Source organism: Camellia sinensis, chromosome 9, assembly GCF_055761805.1.
Source record: "Camellia sinensis isolate YWXY chromosome 9, ASM5576180v1, whole genome shotgun sequence".
NCBI lineage: Eukaryota > Viridiplantae > Streptophyta > Magnoliopsida > Ericales > Theaceae > Camellia > Camellia sinensis.
In genome coordinates this window covers 109,039,002-109,060,856 of record NC_138969.1, presented here as the reverse complement: position 1 = coordinate 109,060,856, position 21,855 = coordinate 109,039,002, and the positions used below count along the sequence as shown (strand labels likewise).

Here is a 21,855-nt window from a genome sequence, read left to right as displayed (position 1 = left end):
GATGATGGAAGTGATGAGGTTCAGGATGAGTTTCCGAGGGTAGTTTACAAGTATCCCGATGTCTTTCCCGAAGATCTCACCAAGTTACCCCCTCATCGGGAGGTCGAATTCTCTATAGATTTGATACCGAGTACAGCACCTATTTCCTTGTCACACTATAGATTTGCTCTAGCTTAAATTGATTGTTCTAAAGGAACAATTGCAAGAGTTGCTAGGTGAGGACTTTATACGCCCTAGTACCTCACCTTGGGGAGCTTTAGCCTTTTTCACCAAGAAGAAGGATGGGGTCATTGAGATTATGCATGGACTATCACAAATTGAATCAAATAATGGTTAAGAATAGTATCCCTTACCCATAATAGATAATCTTTTTGACCAACTGAAAGGTTCACTTTGCTTCTTGAAGATAGATTTGAGGTCAAGTTATCATCAGATACGCGTTAAGAAGGAAGATATCCCCAAGACAGATTTTCGTATTAGATATAGTCACTATGAGTTCTTGGTTATGCCAATTTGGTTTACCTAACACACCAGCTACATTTATAGACCTGATGAACCAAATCTTTCTCGAATTTCTTGATAAATTTGTGGTCGTTTTCGTGGACAACATTCTTGTATATTCATCTCCTGAAGAGGAGTATGAAGGGCACCTCCGTAGTGTTCTACAAATCCTTAGAGAGCATCGCTTGTATGCAAAATATAAGAAGTGTAAGTTTTGGCTTTCAAAGGTGAAGTTCTTAGGCTATGTAGTCTCCAAAGATGGGGTTATGGTGGATTCTTCAAAAATAGAAGCACTACAGAATTGGGAACAACCTAAAAATTCTTCTAAAATTTGTAGTTTCTTGGGTTTAGCAGGTTACTATCGTCGATTTGTAAAGAATTTCTCTTCCATAGCATCACCCTTGACGAGATTGACTCGAAGGGGAGTAAAGTTTATTTTGAGTGACGCTTATAAGAAATCCTTTCAAGAACTAAAGCTTAGGTTAACTACCACTCATATCCTTATCATTCCAGAATGTGCCTTGGGGTATACTGTATATTGTGATGCCTTTAAGGAACGGTTATGATGTGTTTTGATGCAAGAAGAAAAAGTAGTCACATATGGTTCGCGGCAACTAAAACCCCATGAGAGAAACTACCCGATGCACGATTTTGAGCTTGTCGCTGTGATTTTTGTCTTGAAACTTTGGAGACATTATTTGTACGGTGAGAAATTTGAAGTCTTCTCCAATCACAAAAGCCTTAAGTACCTATTCTCTCAAAAAGATTTGAACTTACGTCAATAAAGATGGATGGAGTTTTTACACTATCACCCCGGTAAGGCTAATGTCATAGCAAATACCTTGAGTAGAAAATCTGTGAGTACTATAGCTAGCTTGGAGGTGAGGGAATGGAAGATGATAAGGGATGTCAATGAATTTGATTTGTAACTCTGTGAGTCTTTTAAACAAGCCATTCCGTTCGCCAACATCTTATAACCCACTCTTGTTAGGAGAGTGGTAGAAGCACAATTAGGTGATCCAGAGGTGGATGCGATTTGAGAGAAAATTTCCAAAGGAAAAGAAGAGAGGGGCCTGAACACTTATATCGACTCTAGTGTTTGTTACTTCAACCAATTGTTTGTGCCAAAATCAATGAGGGCTGACGTTTTGCAGAACTTTTATCACTCACATCTAGCAATGCGTCCGGGGGGCACCAAAATGTATCATAGTCTCAACAACAATTTTGATGGAAGGGTATGAAAAAGGATGTAGCTTTATTTGTGTCCAAATGTTTAACCTGTCAAAAAGTTAAAGCTGAACACCAAAGACAAGTAGGATTACTACAACCTCTCCCAGTTGCTGAATGGAAATGGGAGCATGTTAATATGGACTTTGTTACAAGCCTTCCTAGAAAACAAAGAAGTAATGATGCGATATGGGTGATTATAGACAAACTTACTAAATCAGTCCATTTTCTTGCCATGAGCAAGAGAGATTCTATAGAGTTTCTGGTTGAACTTTACATCCATGAAATTATTCGCTTTCATGGGGTTCCAGTGAGTATAGTGTCCGATAGAGACCCTCGCTTTATAGCCAAGCTATGGCAAAGTCTTCAAAATGCTTTGGGTACCTAATTAAATTTCAGTGCTGCTTATCACCCACAGACCAACGGGCAATCCGAGCGTACCATTCAAATTTTAGAAGATATGTTGAGAGCGCGTGTGTTAGATTTTAAAGGGTCTTGGGAAAAACACCTACCCTTAATTGAATTTGCTTATAACAATAGCTATCAGGCTAGTATTGAAATGGCACCTTTCGAAGCTCTTTATGGACGTCCTTGTGGATCACCATTATGTTGGGCAGAAGTAGGGGACTTACCAATGTTTGGGCCCAAATTAGTTTGTGAGACTACTGAGAAAGTAGCTCTCATTCAAAAAAGATTGATCACGGCCCAAAGCCGTTAGAAAAGCTACGCTGATTAGAGACGATGACCATTATCCTTTGAAGTAGGAGATCATGTATTTTTGAAGATCTCTCTAAGGACAGGATTGATGAGATTTAGCAGGAGTGGGAAATTATCTCCTCGATTTATTGGTCATTTTGACATTATTGAGCGGATATGGGAAGTTGCTTATTGTTTTGCTCTACCACCTCAACTCTTCGGGGTGCATAATGTGTTCCATGTATCAATGCTTTGAGAATAATAATCCGATCCCTCTCACGTGTTAGATTGGACAGAAATTGAAGTTGACGAAGATACCTCTTATGAAGAAAGACCAATTCAGATCCTTGATACACGGGAGCAAGTGTTAAGGTATAAGACCATCCCACTAGTCAAAGTATTGTGGCACCATCTTGGGGTGGAAGAAGCAACTTGGGAACGCGAAGCTGAGGTCTGAGAGAAATATCTGAACTTATTTCCAAATCTGTGATGTGCTTATTTCATTCTCCATGTATGTGATAAATTGGATATGACTCACATTTTCTAATTCTTCCCTTTCTTTACTTTAAAATTAATTAATTGTCTATTAGGAGTTGCTAAAGATTAATGAGTACACTATTGTTGTTGTAGTTGCTCCTGTATTGAGAGTTGGCATTATTTCGGGAATGAAATCTCCTAAGGGAGAGAGATTGTGACATTTTGTTCCAGGTGACCGCTCGAGCGGTGAAAGTACCTTTCGAGCGAAGATTGAGGGCATCCAGTAGTTTTGCAAGTTAGGGTGGACCACTCGAGCGACCATTAGTTTGCTCTAGCGAAGATGCAAGGCTCCCAAAATCTCGTTTTGCAGACAAAAATACTGAGAATCCTTGTTCACCACTCGAGCAGTCTACGCGAATTCAGCAGATTAAAAAAGGCATTTCTAGATCATTATTTCCACTTCTCTTTTCTCTCTTCCTCCTTATTGTCTTAAGTCCAAAAACCCTAGGTTTCTCACCCTAAATACTCCTTATTTCTCTATGATCTAGTTGAAATCACTTGAAAAGAGTGAAATCCAAGTGAAGATCTTTCTTCCTATCGATTAGATTTCATTTTTACGAAGGATTCTCCTAGAAATCAAGCTCTCTTGCTCTTTGCTTGAGGTAGGGTTACTTTTAACTTGGTATCGCTTTGTTTTGAAGATGATTATATTGTTGTGACTTTGTGACTTAATTTGATGATTGAGTATATTTGACCTTATATTTCACAAAAAGGAAAGTTTTACTCAACTTTTATTATAGTTTTATCTAATTTTCCATATAACATGAGCAATAATGTTGAGAATAAAGATATATATGAAAATGGGAAGGAAGCACCAAATTTGTTAAAAACCCTAATTTTGAATGTGAGTAGAGAATGATACTTGGAGGAGAATTTCCTTGAAGTCTTGAAATTTTGTGAATAATCACGGACAGGAAAATATATATATTGTTGTGGTGTTGAAATTCTTATTAGGGGATTAAGGCTCTTTGAATGTTATAATTGTTCCCTATCACTTATAATGTTAAACGCTTGATTATTTGGAACAAATTAGAGTAAGGTGGTAAAGTGAATAGGAGTCTGGGTTAAGAGTCGGTTTTGATAATGTGATGTTATGTTAGTACCTGCGTGGGGTGTCAAGGTGTCCAATTACCCTATCTACGCTTATTGCCTGACGAATGTGGGAAAATGTTTTTAGGTGTCCACTGGTCTTGCCGTATTATAGTCGGTAAAAGTGGAAAAACGGATGATTTTGGGTGTCCACATCCTGTTGTATAACAGTTGGCAGATGTGGAAAAACATGGTTTTTGGGTGCCCACGTCCTGCCGTATAATAGTCGGTAAATGTGGGGATGATATTACATGAAAGTGAGTTATACATGTGGTTCAGACTCTTGTAAGGGACTTATGGTGTATTTCTCTTCCTGATGTTGAGAACAATTTTGTGTGTGACCGAGGTGTACTGTAATTTTTCTTTATTTATCAATGTCAATGTCAATTATTTTATGTTGTTTTGTTGTGATAGTGCCATGTGCTTCTTCAAACGATTAGATACTTGGTTAAATGTATCTCTACTAGGCATATACCTCAACCCTATCTGATTTTTCAAGAACTAGTGACACACCACTACAATGATTTAAAGTCGCACTTTTATTTTGTTGGGAAGCTAGATCCAAGAAATTTGATTGTAGAAGTACGGAGTTATGTATCAACCATTGAAATTTGTTTTGTTGTATTAGACGAAACTTAAAAACTTTTGTATGCCTTAATGGCGAATTTCTTTTGTATAGTCTTCTAGATTATTGAACTTACCCAAGGACATGGATTGGGATTAATGTGTATCATGGACTTGTAAAATTTGGATCTTAGTTCAATGATAAAGAGGACTTTATGATACATTGCAATGCATGGTTATGGTTTATTCTTGTGGGAAACTTCAGGGTGTTACAAGAGTAGTAATAGTCTTAGTCGTTGTCAATAGTACGAGAGGAGTGAATGTTTATTATGAACTTGTAAAGAATTGGATAATTTTTACACATAAAATTATAATTAAAAAATTAAAAAATAGTAAGTGGATGGATACAAATAGAGTAAATTGGTGATAAATCCAATATAAAGAAAGTATAAGGCATTAGGTTCAGTGGATATTTTTTATTGCTGAAAAGTCCATTGTTTATGAAATAGTTGGTGAGAAGTTCTTTTGTTTGCTTTTAAAGAACATTTTGTTTTCAATTTTATCCCTTAATTTATCTGTTAACTTTTTTTTTATCTGTTGATTTTCATTGACTATCTATTCAAAAAAAATTCCCTATTTGTTCAATTTTTTACCCTATCTATTTAATTTTTTAATCTTTTCAATTCAAATTTCACTTATTTGTTTCAATATTTGTCCAAATAAAATTTTATCTGTCAAAATTTGTTATCTGTTCAAATTTTTTGACTATCTGTAGCTCGACTTTTTCGCGCGCCCCCTTTCAGAGAGGCTCGAATTGGTCCTACAGTTCGGACTCCTGTCACAGTTTTGTATCTAATCTCACAAAGTGCAATGTAAGACTGATAAATCCCCAAAGAGTCCAAATCCAACAAATCGTTTTTGAAAATTGATTTTAATCAAAAAGAGCCAAACATGGACTGTTTTGTCAAATTACAGAGTCGCAACCTAAATGTTTCGTTTTGGGAAATTTAGGAAACCCTGACTCGCGCCAAAGGCCACGTGTCCGTCATCACCAAAGTTGCCTCGGCTCGAGAACTTCGGCACCAGGGGGGAAGGTCATGAAATGAGCACCCCCGCTCGCCCGATCAAAGGATCGGCCTCTACTAAGCATGATATGTTGTATTTGAAAACACATGTGTTCTGATTCCCATTATTAGCTAACTTACTATGTGATGCGCACAGCATACAAGTATAAACTCAATCACAAGAATTGGAACAAAACAATTCATGTTTGTTTTTCGAAAATGGTTTGAAAGTGCTACTCACAAGTTGGCTAAAGCGCAGATTTGCCACCCTCAAGTGGGCTTAAAACTCACAATCATCAAGTTGTTCCAATTCAGGCAATCAAGCCTTCATCTACAAGCATTCATGCAGTTTATCAAATAAGCACATAGCCTCATGGCAAGCATGCTATCATGGCAGTCACTTACACACATGCAAGTATGCTAAAGCGTAAACACTTACAGTGTACTCCAAGCCAAAACAGAAGCTAGTTAGAAATCATTCATGATCCTAACTATGTTAAGTGCCTAATGCAACACATGCAAAATGCGACTAAAATAGGCTCGGCTACCTAAAATGGCATATGAATGGGACAATTGATACACGTATTCAAATAGGTATTGAAATACGATGCGGTTTGAATGATGCGTTGAGCCCAGTGCATGAAATACAAATGAATGATGCAAACATGCAAAGCATAAGGTATACTAATCGAAATATGCCCCTAAACTATCCATCAAAAGCTGATAAGTAAAAGGGAGAAAGAAATGGGGGTTGGAAGACATGCACACACACACTCACCCTTATTACAACATGTGCCCTCTCGACGGAGGGTCCAAATAAATACGCTAAGCTACTCCAAACTAAGCTAACCAACTAATCTAATTAAGCTAATTAGACTAATTATTACAAATTAAACGAATAACTAGCGAACTACTTACTAATTATTACAACAATTAACTAATTAACAAATTAATTAATTACATTAGAAAATCAAGCTAACTAATAATTAAAGCTTTAAACTATGCTACCCCAGCAAGTTGAAGAAGTTTCAACATGCATGCCTCGATTTTCACCCTGAAAAGCTCTCCAATTTGCTCTCTTGAGGCTCTGTCTGTAGGGTGTCTTTAAGAACTAGCTGCTGAATCTTACCAAGACAGTGCTGGAGAGTGCAACAGTGGCCTGCCGGCCATGAAAGGTGGTTGCCGGCCACCTGCCGGCCAAGAGTGGACCTCTGTCAGCCAACAATGGAAGGGTTCCGACCATCAATGTGGCACTGCCGGCCACTGGTGTGTTGTGACACCATTCTGCAATAGAGCACAAAAACAGAGGAAATGGAGGGTCTCCCTAGGGCATGTGTGTACTGTGCCACCCCATATCACCTCAAAACATCAAAGGAAAAGCATTATTGGATCCAAGACTGTCACGACCCAAACCCGCCTCTAAAAGTTTGGTCCATGATTAGCCTGTACATGGGCCTCAAAACAAAATTTTACGAATATTTATTCACAAATGGGGCCTTAAGCAGAAGTAAATATCAATATAAGATAACATCCATTGAGCTCGTGCATACATGTTGGCTTAAATAATTTTAAGCATTTAAATACACTTCCATATTTATACATACAATCTCAGAACTTATATATAGATTTCCCATACACACTTATATAAGACTTCATAATTTACATTACTCTCAGTAATCAAAATTAAGGCCTCAACACGGAGGCATACCCCAGGCGGCTTGGCAGATAGGTAGACATCAAAACAATTCTAGTGTCAATCCCCGATGGCTCACCTACATAAATATATAAAAACAGGGTGAGTAAGGCTCAGTGAATAATAGCAATGTAAGGAGGTTAGTTAAGCGAGCATAGTCATAGAGAATATAAATATGCATTTCAAACCATACACAGATCTTAATCATAATCAAATTTTAGAACAGCCTCAGGCCTACATGTAATATAGAACGGCCTCGGGCTCACATATGTACAGAACGGCCTCAAGCCCAATATATTATACAGAACGGCCTCAGGCCCACATCTCGATAGCTGTCCACACATTGGACGGTAAGTAGGACATCGACATGCACACTACTTCCCTTGGCCTCTGGCCATGAATCATAATTGATTCGAATCAGATTAAGGTCGGTGAGACATCGACACGTCATCACCTCCCTCATTTCCAGAGTTGTCCACTTTCAGTGGCTGATAACGAAACGGCCTCGGGCCCCCTTTTTATTAATAAGAATAGAACGACCTCAGGTCCATATCAATGCCCTCGTTCAATCATATTTGTTAATTCAATCAAAGCACAATATTAACTATATATGTCATCCTCAAACAATGATATATAAATCATAAGCACAAGAAGTAAGTGAAACATATCATTACACAACTATTACTCACAGTGATGGGCTTCCGATAGCAAAGGGACAATGTCCTCGTCTCGACCTACAACACAATACACATAGCAGAATATGAGAATAAAACCAATCTCTTTCTTTGCTCTTTAATCAATTAGTCATATTGGTTCTAAACTCATTAGTCCTCAATAGGTCATAATCCATGTCTCAGAAAATAGGAGGAATCGATAGGAAAATGGTTTGGACGAAGAAATGGTACAAAATCGGTAGACAGAAAGTGAACAACTTTCACTATTTTGGGAATATCTATTTTTGTATTTAGAATTTGGGAGTGAGACCACCACCATTGGAAACTAGACTTCCGGGGCTTGAATTTAGGCTCAAGAATCACGTAAAATGAAGTCTGGATGCAAAAGATATGCTTATTTGAAGTTGGCTGAACAGAGCTGTCCCGCACGTGTGGGAAACCTGGCCGCACATGCGGGACCACGTGCTTTTTTATGAGAATCTGAAAATGGATTGCAGCACATGCGGGAAGACCCGCCGCACGTGTGGCCCTAGATCAATTTTTCAGTTCGAAAATGTTGTTTGCTCTAACTCTTTCTCTTTCCATTTCTAAACTTGGTTTCCAACTCAAATCACTCAAAAACGTGTAGAATTCATGGAAAACATGAGATTATGAGTGTTTTCTAAATCAAAACATCACAAATACAATGAATCTTCAAATAAGGAAGATCAATCTCTTCTTTAGTTCCTTTCCAAGACTTCTTCTTTCATATACACATAGATCTTTATTAATATACAATTAACCATGCAAAACCTCAAGATTGGGGCTCAACTTCTCATAATCAACCTCAAGATAAACAAATATAATGACTTTAACTCTTCAATCAAGCAACTCTTAGGAAATCAAGGTTCAATTAAGCACATACATAGAACCCTAACTCAAATGGGTTCAAATTTTCCCTTATTATCATGATTTCATGAAATTGATGCTTTAAACATAAGGATTCAAAATAAATTATCATACATTAATTCAATCTTTGTCTTTCTCTTAGTTCTCCTCAATTTTCCCAAACTTCTATAGTTGATCTCCTTCTTCTCTCTTCAATCTCTTCAAGTTATCTTCAAGCCCCAACAATGGTGAGCTCTCTCTCTCTCTCTCTCTCTCTCTCTCTCTCTCTCTCTCTCTTAGAGAAGCTTCCTCTCTCCTTTGGCCTCTCTTTCTCTCGGTTCTCTCTCCCTCAGATATTTTGTTTTGACTCCAAAAAGATGAGTTCACAACTCATATGGCATATCTCTATATAAATATATATCACACATAAGCTTATCACAAAAGGGAGAGCCAAACACGCCCTTACGAATTGCACAAAATCGAATTTCAATTAAAATTCCCAGATGACTCTAAAAATTATGCTGATCATAAATATGTTTTCTATTCCAGTTTCTGAAGCCTCGAAGGCCTTCAATTTGCAGTACAAAGTTAACCACCCAAACATGAATTAACGAATCAGACGAATTAAATTTCCAATTAATTTTCCCAAGTAGCTCTAAAAATTCCCATTAACATATGCAAGTACTCAATTTTGATTTCTAAACCCATAAAGGTTGGAAATTTCAATTTTAAAGTCATAACTCAACAGATAATATTTCAATTCAAAAAAATATATAATCACATTAAAGCACATTAGCGCATAGGTAATAAAGGTAATTAGCGCATAGGTAATAAAGGTAATTCCTTATGCGCGTTTTGGGGTCGTTACAAAGACCACCAATCACGTATGCAATGCATGATAGCCAAAGACCCAATCTCGTACAAATTCAATAAATGCAATGCAAACAAGACTCCAAGATCATTGCCTTATCATGAAAGATCAAAGGCAATGGAGACAAAGGGGATTGGCTCACTTTCATCACTTTGAGTATGAAGTGGACCAATCCACCTCGTGTTCAACATAACGTCCGATTGAACACCATGCAATACAAACAACATGCTATGCTTGGCATGAAACACAAGACTCTAATCATGAAAACAACTCATGCATAACATGTTAAGGGCCCAAAACACTAAGGCTAGTGAAGAGCATCATACAAAAGGCATGCAATACATAGCCTAAACAACCATACTAGCTCTGGACAGAGCTCAAACATGCCAAATCAGAGGCTACAACATGCTGAAATTAAAGCTCAAAGGACTAGACAAACATGCATACATGTTAGGCCACAAACAAGGCATAATACACAACCCTCAAAAGCTATGGAGAAGTGAAGTATATGAGAGTATGACTACACTATATGCACTGAAATTACATGCCAAATGGTACCATACCATGCAAACATCACATGCACATCATGTTAAAGGCCCCTAAACTCAAAGCTAGTCAAGGCCCTTTACACTACAACCATATTAAGCAATGCTCAAATGACCTTAACCATTCAAAACAAACCTAAGGCAGGTCAAAACAGTAGCAAAAACATGCTAGACTCGCAGCATAGATGGCAAGAAAAATATGCTCATTTGATGGCTCACAAACAAGGCATAAAGGGCACAACTCTTAAACACAATGAAAGAGTGATAAACATGAGAGTATGAAAGAAGTTTATGCTCTAAAATTACATATCAAATGATGCCATATCACACAAACATCACAAATATAGCATGCTAAGGGCCTCAAAACTCAAGACTAGTGAAGCCAACTATGCCATAGCTATACAAAGCAAGCCATACATGACCAAGACCACTTGGAACAGAGTTTAAGCATGCTAAAACGATGCCAAAAACATGCTAGAGTGGAGCCGAAACATGCTAGAATTAGAGGCATAAAGCATGATGCATGTTAAGCCAACAAGTAGGATTGCACTACAAGTGTAAGTGTAGACACCCCATTTTTGACCGTCCTCAAGACTTGGACGTCACCATTGAAACACTTGGTGATTACCCTTGTTTGTGTTCGTCTTGAGTTCCCGGAGGTTTCGGTTGCGCGCCTTGCCTCAGGATCTCTCGACTCGGCCATGTTGTGTCTGGTTTTGCACCAAACACTTGGGTTTTGCCTTGGAGGGGCAGGGAATGCCTTGTGAGGCATCCCCACGCATCACCGGCCATGGCTTGAGGCCACCGGCCAGTGCTTTTGTGCCATCGGCAATGTATATTTCCGGTCGGCACTCTTTGTTGCCGGTCGGCCATTTATTTTGCCAAAATGGCAATTTTGAATGGCCGATCACTGTTCATCTACTTTTAGTAGATATTTTGTGCCAGCTGTGATAGCTGGCACCCACCTTTTCTCCCCTCCATACACGTGTATGGAGGGATTTCCCTCTTGGATGGCTTGTTTTGGAAGCCTTACAAGAGGGAGTTGCCTATAAGAGAGAGTCTCCTCTCTTGGTTTTAGGGTTAGACAACATTTTTAGAGAGCTTTGATATTAGGGTTAGGAATTTGTATCTATTCCATCTCTATATTTCCCTCTCTTGTTAGTTTAGTGTGTTTTTTGTCATACTTTTGCACACAAACACCCACCATTACACCTTCTCTTGGTTATTGAGGGCCAAAGGAGTGTTCTTGGAGTTTTGGAGCTAGTTTCAACCTAAAGAAGCTGCTAGAGCTCCATTGTTGAAGAGGGTCTTCAAGGGTAAGAAGCTTGCTCATTTTTACCCCTTTCTTGCATTGTATTTTTGCCTACCTTACAACTATTTTTGAGCTTAGTGTATAACATAAAAAATTTCTGTTTTTAGGCCCTCTAAATAGTTGTTTAAGGTTGTTTCAAGCTTTGGGGTTGTTTGACCCCTCTTAAGCCTTGTAAGGCTCCATTTTGTGCCATTTTGAGTGAGCTCCGAGACCTTGGTGTTTGGGCCTCCTCATCACTGAAATCTTAAAGGATTTCAGAGGTGAGGATGGTGCCTTGAGGTCCCAAAAAGGAGAGGGCCACCCCCTCTCCTTGTTGTCCTTGAAAAGGACCATTTTTGCCTCTTGAGAGAGCACCTAGCTTAGGCTCATGTTGACCATGCCTTAGCTAATTTTTGTGCTTATTATGTCATAATATGCCTCTGTTTCTAGTTGGTTTTGGTACACCATGCTTGCTTAGCATACATGCCTTGTAATGCCATGATTTGCCTCAACATGTGCCTAGCATTTAGACTACCATGCTCATGTGTTTTGGCCTAGCTTTGTGAAGCTTTTATGCTTGTTTTAGTATGCTAAGGAACTGTTTTTGGTCATTTGGGTCATCCATGCTTTGCTTTGTATAGCTACCAGGCAAACTCTCTTGTATGCCTTAAGCTTTGGCCCTTCTAGCATGCCATCCTCGCTTTGTTTCAGTGGTTTGGAACCACTTGACATGTTATTTCAGACCTCATGATGTGGCCATGTGCTTGCATTTGATCCCCCTTCAATGTGTTTAAAGGTTGTTGCCTTATGCCCCTTGTTTAGGCCTTGGAGTATGCTTGCATTTTTAGGCCACTTAGATGCCATCTAAGTACATCCTTGGCTTTGTTTAGGTCTGCATTAGACCTATTTTAAGTCCCTTTGGCCTTGTGAGGCTTGGTTGACCTAGCCTTGGTTTACCTCCCCTTTGGCTTGCCTTAAGTCTTGGACCATTGTTGCATGTTTTGATTGTTTTGTTTAGTTGGTTTGGCACCATCCTTAACATGATTTTCAAAGCTTGGTATGTATGCCATATGTCCATGTTTATCTTCTTTTAAGTGTGCTTAAAAGTTGTCTCTTCAATGCCTAAGTGTTGGCCCATTTGCATGCATGGTTGTATCTGTATTTGCCCCTCATTCCATAGCATTTTGGCCACTGTTTTAGGTTAGTTTGAGGGCTGCCTAAATTAGTCTAAGTCCATTCTTGCATGTTGTGACATGCTTACCTTGTGCGTTGATTGCATGCTTGGCCTATCATGTGTTGTGGCATGTTTAAGTGACTTTGCATTTGGCATGCATTTCTCTTAGTTGGAATTGCCTAACATGTTGCACGCTTTGCATACTTGCATGCTTGAAAAACTAGCATAGTTGTTACATGCCTTGTATGCTTGTTTGCATTACCATGTTGCATGCCTAGTTAACATGCTTAGGTTGCATTGCATGCATGCTTTGCCTCTTAATTATCCATGATTGAGGTTGAGCTCCTCACTTGTTTGTTGGTTTGCATTGCATTTGAAATCAACATGCATAAATTGGTCTCTTGGGCCATCACGCACTGAAATGCGCGATTGATGGTCCGAGAACCAAGGACCATGTCCCTTTGAGTCATAAACATGATAAGGGATATGGTCGGTGCATACATTGCTTGAATTGCATTGCCATGCAAAGTCCTGTCCTCTGTTGTGTCAAACAGATTCTACAGGAACTTTTTGCCGATCGACTGAACAGAGTGCCGACCGGCAATCCATTAGTGGCCGATAGCTTCATTTGTGGCCAATGACCACCAAATCACAGCCGATGATAATTCCCTCCAGCCGGTGGCATTCCTCAACATGCAGTGAACACATCCTGAGACTTTGGCAGTCTTCAAAGGGGCAGAGCAGGGAAAACAGAGGCAGCTTGCGCATGGCAGTGGACTTCTGAGCAAGACCCGAGCACGCGTGCATTGAGCCCTCTTCCCGAGGTCCCTTTTTTCTTGCTTTCTTAAGTTAATTAATTGGTTTAATTAATTTAGTTGGTCTGTAATAATTAATTAGCTAGGGTAGTTAATTTATTATTCAAATTGTATTATTCTTTTGGTCCCTCCGAGCGAGGGAAAATTTGTAATAAGTGTGGGTGAGTGTGTGCATATCTTCCAACCCCCACTTCTTTCTCCTTTTCACTTACCTGCTTTGATGGTTAGTAATAGGACATGTTTAATCTAGCATACCTTATGCTATGCATGCGTGCATTATTCATCAGTATTGCATGCACCGGGCTCGGCGCATCATGCTAACTGCATTAGTACTTTAAATCTAACTTGAATACATGCTACTTGTGCATTTTCACATGTCATTCATAGACTAGTCGAGCCTACTCTAGTGATATCCTGCATGAGTTGCATTAGACATTTAAACATGGACTTGGATCATGCATTGATTGCTAACGAGTTCCCTGTTTTAGCTTGGAGTACTATGTAAGTATTTATGCTTTAGCATCTCGCATGCATGTGAGTGTTGCCATGATAGCATGATTACCATGAGGCTAGCTACTTATGTGATATAACTGCTTGAATGCCTGTGGGTGAAGGTCGGATTGTCTGAGTTGGAATAGCTCATTGAAATCCGTGTTTTAGCCTACTTGCGAGTAGCAAATTCCAAAACATTTTTCCAAAACAAACGGATATGCAATGCTTATTCCCAAATTAGGCAATCTAGTTTATACTTTTGTGTTGTGCGCATAACATAGTAATTCTAGGATAATAACCAGATTAAGAACACATAACGTTTTCAAAATCGGATATCATGGTTAGTAGAGGCCGATCTTCGGATCGGGCAAGAGAGGGTGCTCATAACTGACCTTCCCCAATCATACCCAAGTTCCCGAGCCGAGGCAACTTTGGTGATGACGGACACGTGACCTTTGGCACCAAGTCAGGGTTTCCTAAATTTCCCAAAATAAAATATTTAGGTGGCGACTCTGTAACTGGCAAAGCAGTCCATGTTTGGCACTTCTTTTCAAAAATCTGTTTCTCAAAACGATTTGCCGAATTTGGACTCTTTGGTTCAAATTAAGAACCGTGACACAAATCGAGTCCGAACTGTAGCGAGGGTCCCTCGCGAGCGCGTGCTACAGTAAGATGCAAGAAACCAATGACCAAACCAACCAAAAATAGAGTCATGGCATGTCCAAAAAGTTACAAAAAACATGCTTGGACTAAGCTTCAAGAAGGGAGAAATGCATGCTCATGTATTAGGCTACCAATACAAGCAAACATGAATGCAAGGAGAGGGGATCACCCCCTCCTATTTTGGGCCACAAGAACAAATTTTTACCACTGAAATTCCTCTGAGTTTCGGTGGTTAAAAGGCCAAGCAAGGGGTGATTCAAAAGCTTAGAGAGGTGGCTCAAGAGGCTTAACAAGCCAAAGAGCAAAAGAGGGGAACCACTCCCCTAACCACACAAGGTTCAAACCAACACTTTAAAGCCTTAAAAATAGAGTTTTTGAGAGGCTAAAATCAGTCTCAAAGTAGCATGCAAAGGTGGTACCCTTGAAGAACAATGGCAAGACAGCAACTTCAGCAACAATTTCGGACCAAAACCAATGCTAAGACCTCAAAACAAGCTCCAAGGGACCCCAACTCCAAAGTGAAGGTGTTTGACTAGGTGTTTGTATGGAAAAGTATGAAAAAACAACACTTCTAAGCACAATAGCACAATATAGAGAGAGAGAGAGAGAGAGAGAGAGAGTGAGTGAGAATTCTAGAGAGAAAGGGAGATTTTTTAGCTCTGAAAAATCTGAACCACTCTAAAGGGGGAGGCACCTCCCCTTATATAGGCAAAGCAAGGAGAAGCTTGCTTGATAAGCTTAGAGCTTGCGTTCTATCCCTCCATACACGTGTATGAAGGATGGCTCTGTGAGCTACAGTTGGCTCAAAAATATCTGCAAAATATCTGTTGAAACAAATGGTGGCCGGCCGGCCATCATTGATGGCCAACAGTGCCTCATTGATGGCCGGTAGGGCTTATTTGTGGCCGACAGGGTAGATACCATGGTCGATAGCCCTTGATCTTGGGCGACAGTGCCTTAAACAAGCACTAGGAAGGGACCAAAGCATGGTCCAAAAATGGGGCAGAAATAAATCAGGGTTTGGAAAGCTCAAACCTGTGACGTTCCGCTGCAGAGTTCGAGTGTTCGGCGAACAACCAAACTTGTTGCTAGATGTACCTGCAAGCACAACCAAGTCTCGAGGACGGTCAAAAATGGGGTGTCTACACTATCTATTTAATTTTTTCCTCTTATCTGTTCAAATATCTAAACAAATTTTATTATCTTTTGAAATTCATCTGTTCAATTTTTTCACTTTTTTGTTTAAATCTATCAGTCCAAATTATTATCTATTCAGATCTGTTCAAATTTTGGACATATATATACATATATATATATTAATTTGTTGAAATATGTTTCTCAACTAACCACATTTGTCCAAACAAAACTTGATCTATCTGTTCAAATCTCTCTCTCTCTCTCTCTCTCTCTCTCTCTCTCTCTCTCTCACATCCTTATCTTTTTAAGACAAAAACCAAAACAAAACAATTTATTTGTTTCTTCTTCTTCTTTTTCTTCTTCTCCTTCTTCTTCTTCAACAACAACAACAACAATCAACCAAAAAAAAAAAAAATCCTAACTCTAACCCTAGAGAGAAAGATGATGATAATGAATGATGCGTTAATTATTGTTTTGAGGATTATTAGCAACAAAAAAAAATAGAAAAAGCAAAAACAAAAACAATAAATAGAACTCCTACAAATCTCACAAATTAGATTGAGAATATGTATAAATTATAGGAAAATTGGCTCAGATCTGTGAATGAACAGGCGAGAGAATGTGAGTCTACCATGGCTGCGAACAAGAGTTTACTTGGAAGAGAATAATCAAAATCTCTCTTGCAAACCTTATAGTGTTTCCAAGCCAAGACATGGATTGGATCTTCAAAGTTCGAATAAAGAGAGCTCTCAAAAAGCTATCATCACAAGTAAAAAATGAGGAGAGGTTAGTTCTTAGAGAGAGAGAGTGATCTAAGAGACTGACAGAGGCACGGTGGATGGCTTGACAAAACAGAACTTAGGCCTTCAATTCTAGACCTAATCACACGCCTAGTCACCTACATACATAAATAATTACAATGAGCTGAAGCCCAGTGAATAATAACAGAGTAAAGGGTTTTAATGAATGATGTTCATCACAGAGTCAGAAATCAAAGTTTATATCAGAAATAAATTCTTATTAGAAACAGAGTCTTATGCATATTCAGATTTTAATCAGAAACAGGTTCATATTCATATTCTTATTCAAATCATATACATAAATCAAAGTTCATGCTTAATCATACATGGTACATCCATTAGCGTTATCATGCTTATTAGTTCTATTAAAGAACCTCTGGTACCGAAAAACTTGTAATATACTTGAGCCACGGTGTTATTACTCCCGGGAAAGGGCCTTAAGACCATGGTATTATTACCCCCGGGCGAGGACCATGAGACCACGGTATTATTATCTCTGGGCAAGGGCCATGAGACTACGATATTATTACCCCCGGGCAAAGGCCTTATGCTAAGGATGCCATGAATATATTTCAGAAATTTGGACAATCATTCATTCATACAAAACATTGCATTTCAAAAAATTAATCATTTCATAGCATCAGAAATAACCTTACAGAGTTATTACTCACAGATGGCTCCACTAGCAGAACTGTAATGCCCCTGTTCCGTAGTATGCTAATTGGTCCCTAATATGTATGTGACTATATGTTTTGATATGATTTTTGTGTGCCATTATGTGAATATATGCGACTTTGGAATTCTACCTGTTCACCGTAGGAATATCTGTTTGAATAATCCGCTTTGGAATTAAATTGAGGGCCTTATCGGCCATAGAACCCGAAATTGATTACGCCATTGTGATTGGCATAATTTTTAGAGCCTACGGTGAAATTTAATTGAAAATTGATTCTGGTCAATTTAAACTGATTAAATTGATAAATTAAGTGCCCCATTATTTTATATTAAAATATTTGTTAGTGGGGCTTGTTGTATATTTGCATTGCACTCTCCTTTAGCTCTCTCAAAAACTCAAAATCTGAGTTAGACACTTGAGAGTGAGAGAGAGGCCGGCTATAGAGAGAGAAAGGAAGAGACTTGAGCAATTTTTGGCTCTAGCTTGGGGATTTGAAGATTTAACTCAAGGATTGACTAGAATTTGGAAGATTAAAGCTCCTAGGTGAGTAACCAACCCCTAACTCATGAATTTGAGTTGTGATTCCGGGAATTGAAGATTAATTTGTGATCTAGAACATGAAAGGAGTTGGTTTTGATGAATTTGAAGACTATATGTGCATGCATGTAAAGAACTCCTATGGAATCACAAAATCTAGCATGTAATTTGTGAAATTGTGAAAGATTGGTAGTGTAATCCCACATGCAAGCATGTCTTTGTTAAATTTTATGGGAATGAGCACTAATTACATTATTTGAAGTGAATATGAAGTCAAATGGGCATGCATGTCTGAATAATTGAAGATGGGAGCTTTGAATGCATCAATATGTATGATAGAATTGAGTTTGGTGTCAATTTGAGACATGCAAGTGTTTAATCCTTGAAATTGAGCTCCATAATAAGGTGTTTTGGTGTTTATACCTTGTTAGTATACTTATATGTGATATTTGAGCTACAACATGCATGATTTGTTGGTTAAAAGTCGGAATGGAGCTCAAGAACTCAACCTGGGATTCCCAGATTTTCGTCGTCCGCTCGAGCGGGTGAAGTGACGCTCGAGCGGAGAAATCGAGCTCCCAGCATTTTCTGCAGACATGGTTCCCGCTCGAGCGGGGAAGTTTATGCTCGAGCGGGGAGCTATGTAGACAGGCAGTCCGCTCGAGCGGCCGAGTTCACGCTCGAGCTGGAATTGAAGGCAACCAGTACTTTCGCAGACCTAAGGGTCCGCTCGAGCGGGTAAGTCCACGCTCGAGCAGGGACCCTATTTTCTGAAATCCTGTTTTTGTATTTTGTGTTCTGTTTTCCGTTCTCTTTCACTTGCAAGCACTCTTAGGCATATGTTAAGCATTGTAAATGAGTTAATGAGATGATAATAAAGCCTAAAGAGGAATATGTGAATTAAAGAACGGATTGAACTGTTAATGACCCTTTTGTGTTCGTGAAACGTGTAGGGTCAAGCTCCAGGGCAAATCCACAAGCCGATCACTGTGAGTAATATCGATATTTGAATGCTTGTAAATGCCCAATTGTTTACTCCCTTTGAAGCTTTATGAATTGCTAATTGGGATTGTGGGATTGTGGACGTAAGTCTGATATGAACGCATAAATGGACCCAAGGTCGTTTCGATAAGCATAAATGGGCCAAAGGCCGTTTTGAAATGAATGAGTGGGCCAAAGGCTGTTTGAAATGAATGAGTGGGCCAAAGGCCGTTTGAAATGAATGAGTGGGCCAAAGGCCGTTTGAAATGAATGAGTGGGCCAAAGGCCGTTTTGAAATGAATGAGTGGGCCAAAGGCCGTTTTGAAATGAATGAGTGAACCGAAGGTCGTTTGACATATATGAATGGACCTAAGGTCGTTTCGACATGAACGAATGGACCGAAGGTCGTTTCGATATGAATAAATGGACCAAAGGTCGTTTTGATAGAAATAAATGGACCTAAGGTCGTTTTGACATGAATGAGTGGGCCGAAGGCCGTTTTGACACGAATGTATGGGCCGAAGGCCGTTTTGACGTAAACGAACGGGCCGAGGGCCATTTTGACATAAATGAACGGGACGAAGGCCGTTTTGACATAAATGAATGGGCCGAAGGCCGTTTTGACATGAATGGAAATTTAAATGGGCCAAGGGCCAGAATGTTTAGAACTACAGTCACTTGGTTTGAATTTCGTATAGTTATATATCTGTTAAATGGAAATATGAATTGGGCCTAAGGCCGTTTGGAACATGTTGATCTACATCGTTATGTAACTTCTGTATTTGATTTGATATTATTCACTGGGCTTTCGCTCACGCTCATTCATGTGTTTGTAGGTGAGCCAAGAGAAGTCCAGACCCAGCCTCAGAGAAGTCTGTATGGAACCACTAAGGTTTTGAGAGAGTCAGCCCTTGTGTCTCACGCATGAGATCCGCCTTCGCCTCTTTGTTGTGTATTTGCATTTTGTCAGGTTGGCGAAGTTTTGTATATGTCTGCTTATAGTTTTTATGGGTTGACTTAGTTTTGGATGAGCCTGTTTGTACAGAACCTATATCACTATGTTTCTGTTGTGAGTTATTAACGTACATATGTATGGTTTGTTTTGATGTGCCATGTAAGCACAGCTCTATGGACAATGTTTTAAATTGCTTCCGTTTGGCCCCCATTAACTCTGTTAAAATACGCTTGGTTTGGTTTGAGGCCGTAGGTAATCTTAGGATTACTGGCCGGTTACGTCCTTAACCCATGGGGGCGGGTTCGGGTCGTGACAAGAACAGATTAAGCAGATAAACCAAATCAGTTATGGCGCGTGACCTACACAAACATGGAACGGATATGTATTGAATTACACACTCGGAAACACTAACTTAATCCTTTCTTATCTTGGTGTGTTTCTACTTTTTATCCTCATTATTATGTTTTAATCTTGGCCTAGGAATGCATAGTATATGATAAGGATACTAAAATGCACTTGCACACATTTAACAAAACTTGCTGAAAATAGGGGTCTCGCTCGAGTGAACATGCAAAATGTAAGTGATCGCTCGAGTGCACATTCTTTCGCTTAAGTGGTTTGTAAAAGTACTGGTTGTATGATTTTCACGCTCGACGGCCGCTCAAGCGTGAGACTCAGGTCCTTACTCGAGCGCAACTCTTGTCGCTCAAGCGATCTGCAAAACATACGAACTTCTGGAAGCATACATTTTACGCTCAAGCCAACTTTTAATCGCTCGAGCGAAAGTGCAAAAATAAAGGTGGTCGCTCGAGTGCAGAACCTGTCGTTCGAGCGGAGAGGTCTAATTCTGGAATTTCCAGATTCACCTCCAAGCTTCCAAACTCAAATCAAATACTTCAAAACTCATTTTTTTTGGGTCAAAACTTGAGGAATCATATTTGAACTTGGAAACCATTGGGAATTCTAAATCATTGCGCAAAATCAAAGCCCAAAAGCTTGCCAATTGTGCAAAACAAAACTCCATTCTTAGAAAATATAATGTACGAGAAGCAAATATTCCGGCAAGCCCGTACTCTTTTCTTCCGAGCTCCGCTACTGTCCGATCACCTGCGAGCAAATAACGGTGAGCTACCCGGCGGTGTGTGGCCGAAAAACCCCTCCGACGATCAAGTTAGGACATACACACAGGGGATCGATCGAGAGAAGGGAGAGTGTTGAGTGCAAGTATTACTCTTACCAAATGTTCATCTCTCATGCATGGGGGGCGCAGTCATGCTTATATACCTTCTGCGCCCCAAATCTACTCCCAGTGATCTCTCAACACGTGGCACTGTTATCCCATCTGTCAGCATAAACCTTGCTGAGCACCACCTAACCCAACTGCCTGCCCATGCTCCTGGGAGCTCTGCAGCCGAGCAGTATCATCTCGGCCATCGTCTGCCATGCTGCGTTTCATGCCCAAGTACTCCAACAGCTAAGCTCAGATGAGGACCGGACTCGGCGGCATCTTGGCAAAGCCGAGCTCGGGACTACTCACACTTGTCTGCGGTCGACCTACCTGCCGAGCAAACAGGTACCTCGGTCCAACCTTGCCTTTCCGGGCACCGGTCACTTAACTTGACTGGCTTCGCCTCCGCCAAACATGTAGCTCGGTCCAACCAAGAGTTGCCTTAACCGAGCAACTTCTTTCCAAACTGGGCCACACATCCTCGGCCCAACACTTGCCCGACCCAAATCTGTCCGGCAAAACTCTGTCTGGCCTAGATCTGTCCGGCCCAGTACCAGATCATTAATCTCCCTCTCAATTGCCCCTTAATTCCATCTGCGCGAGCGTGACTGGGATTACCTATACTGACCGGGATAATCTTTTCCTCGGTCCGCAGTTTGCAGAATGGCGATCAGGCCGGTTATTATTCCTGGCTTCAGAACTTGCCCGGTTCAACTTCTCGGTTTTTCATTCCTGTCTTCAAGACCAGCCCGGTTCACTCCTCGGTCGTCGTCTCGCC

General features: G+C 39.9%; 1 protein-coding gene across 1 annotated transcript; it reads left to right on the top strand.

Annotated features, from left to right (window-relative positions):
• Nucleotides 1-491: 491 nt before the first annotated feature.
• On the top strand, nt 492-1,067 carry LOC114317523 (putative mitochondrial protein AtMg00860). The gene has a single exon (XM_028264260.2). The coding sequence runs from the start codon at nt 492-494 to the stop codon at nt 1,065-1,067; it is 576 nt and encodes a 191-aa protein (XP_028120061.2).
• The last annotated feature ends 20,788 nt before the right edge of the window (nt 1,068-21,855 follow it).

Bases quoted from the DNA above. Each gene is read 5' to 3' on its own strand.
- LOC114317523 (XM_028264260.2), top strand. From the start codon at position 492: ATGAGTTCTTGGTTATGCCAATTTGGTTTACCTAACACACCAGCTACA.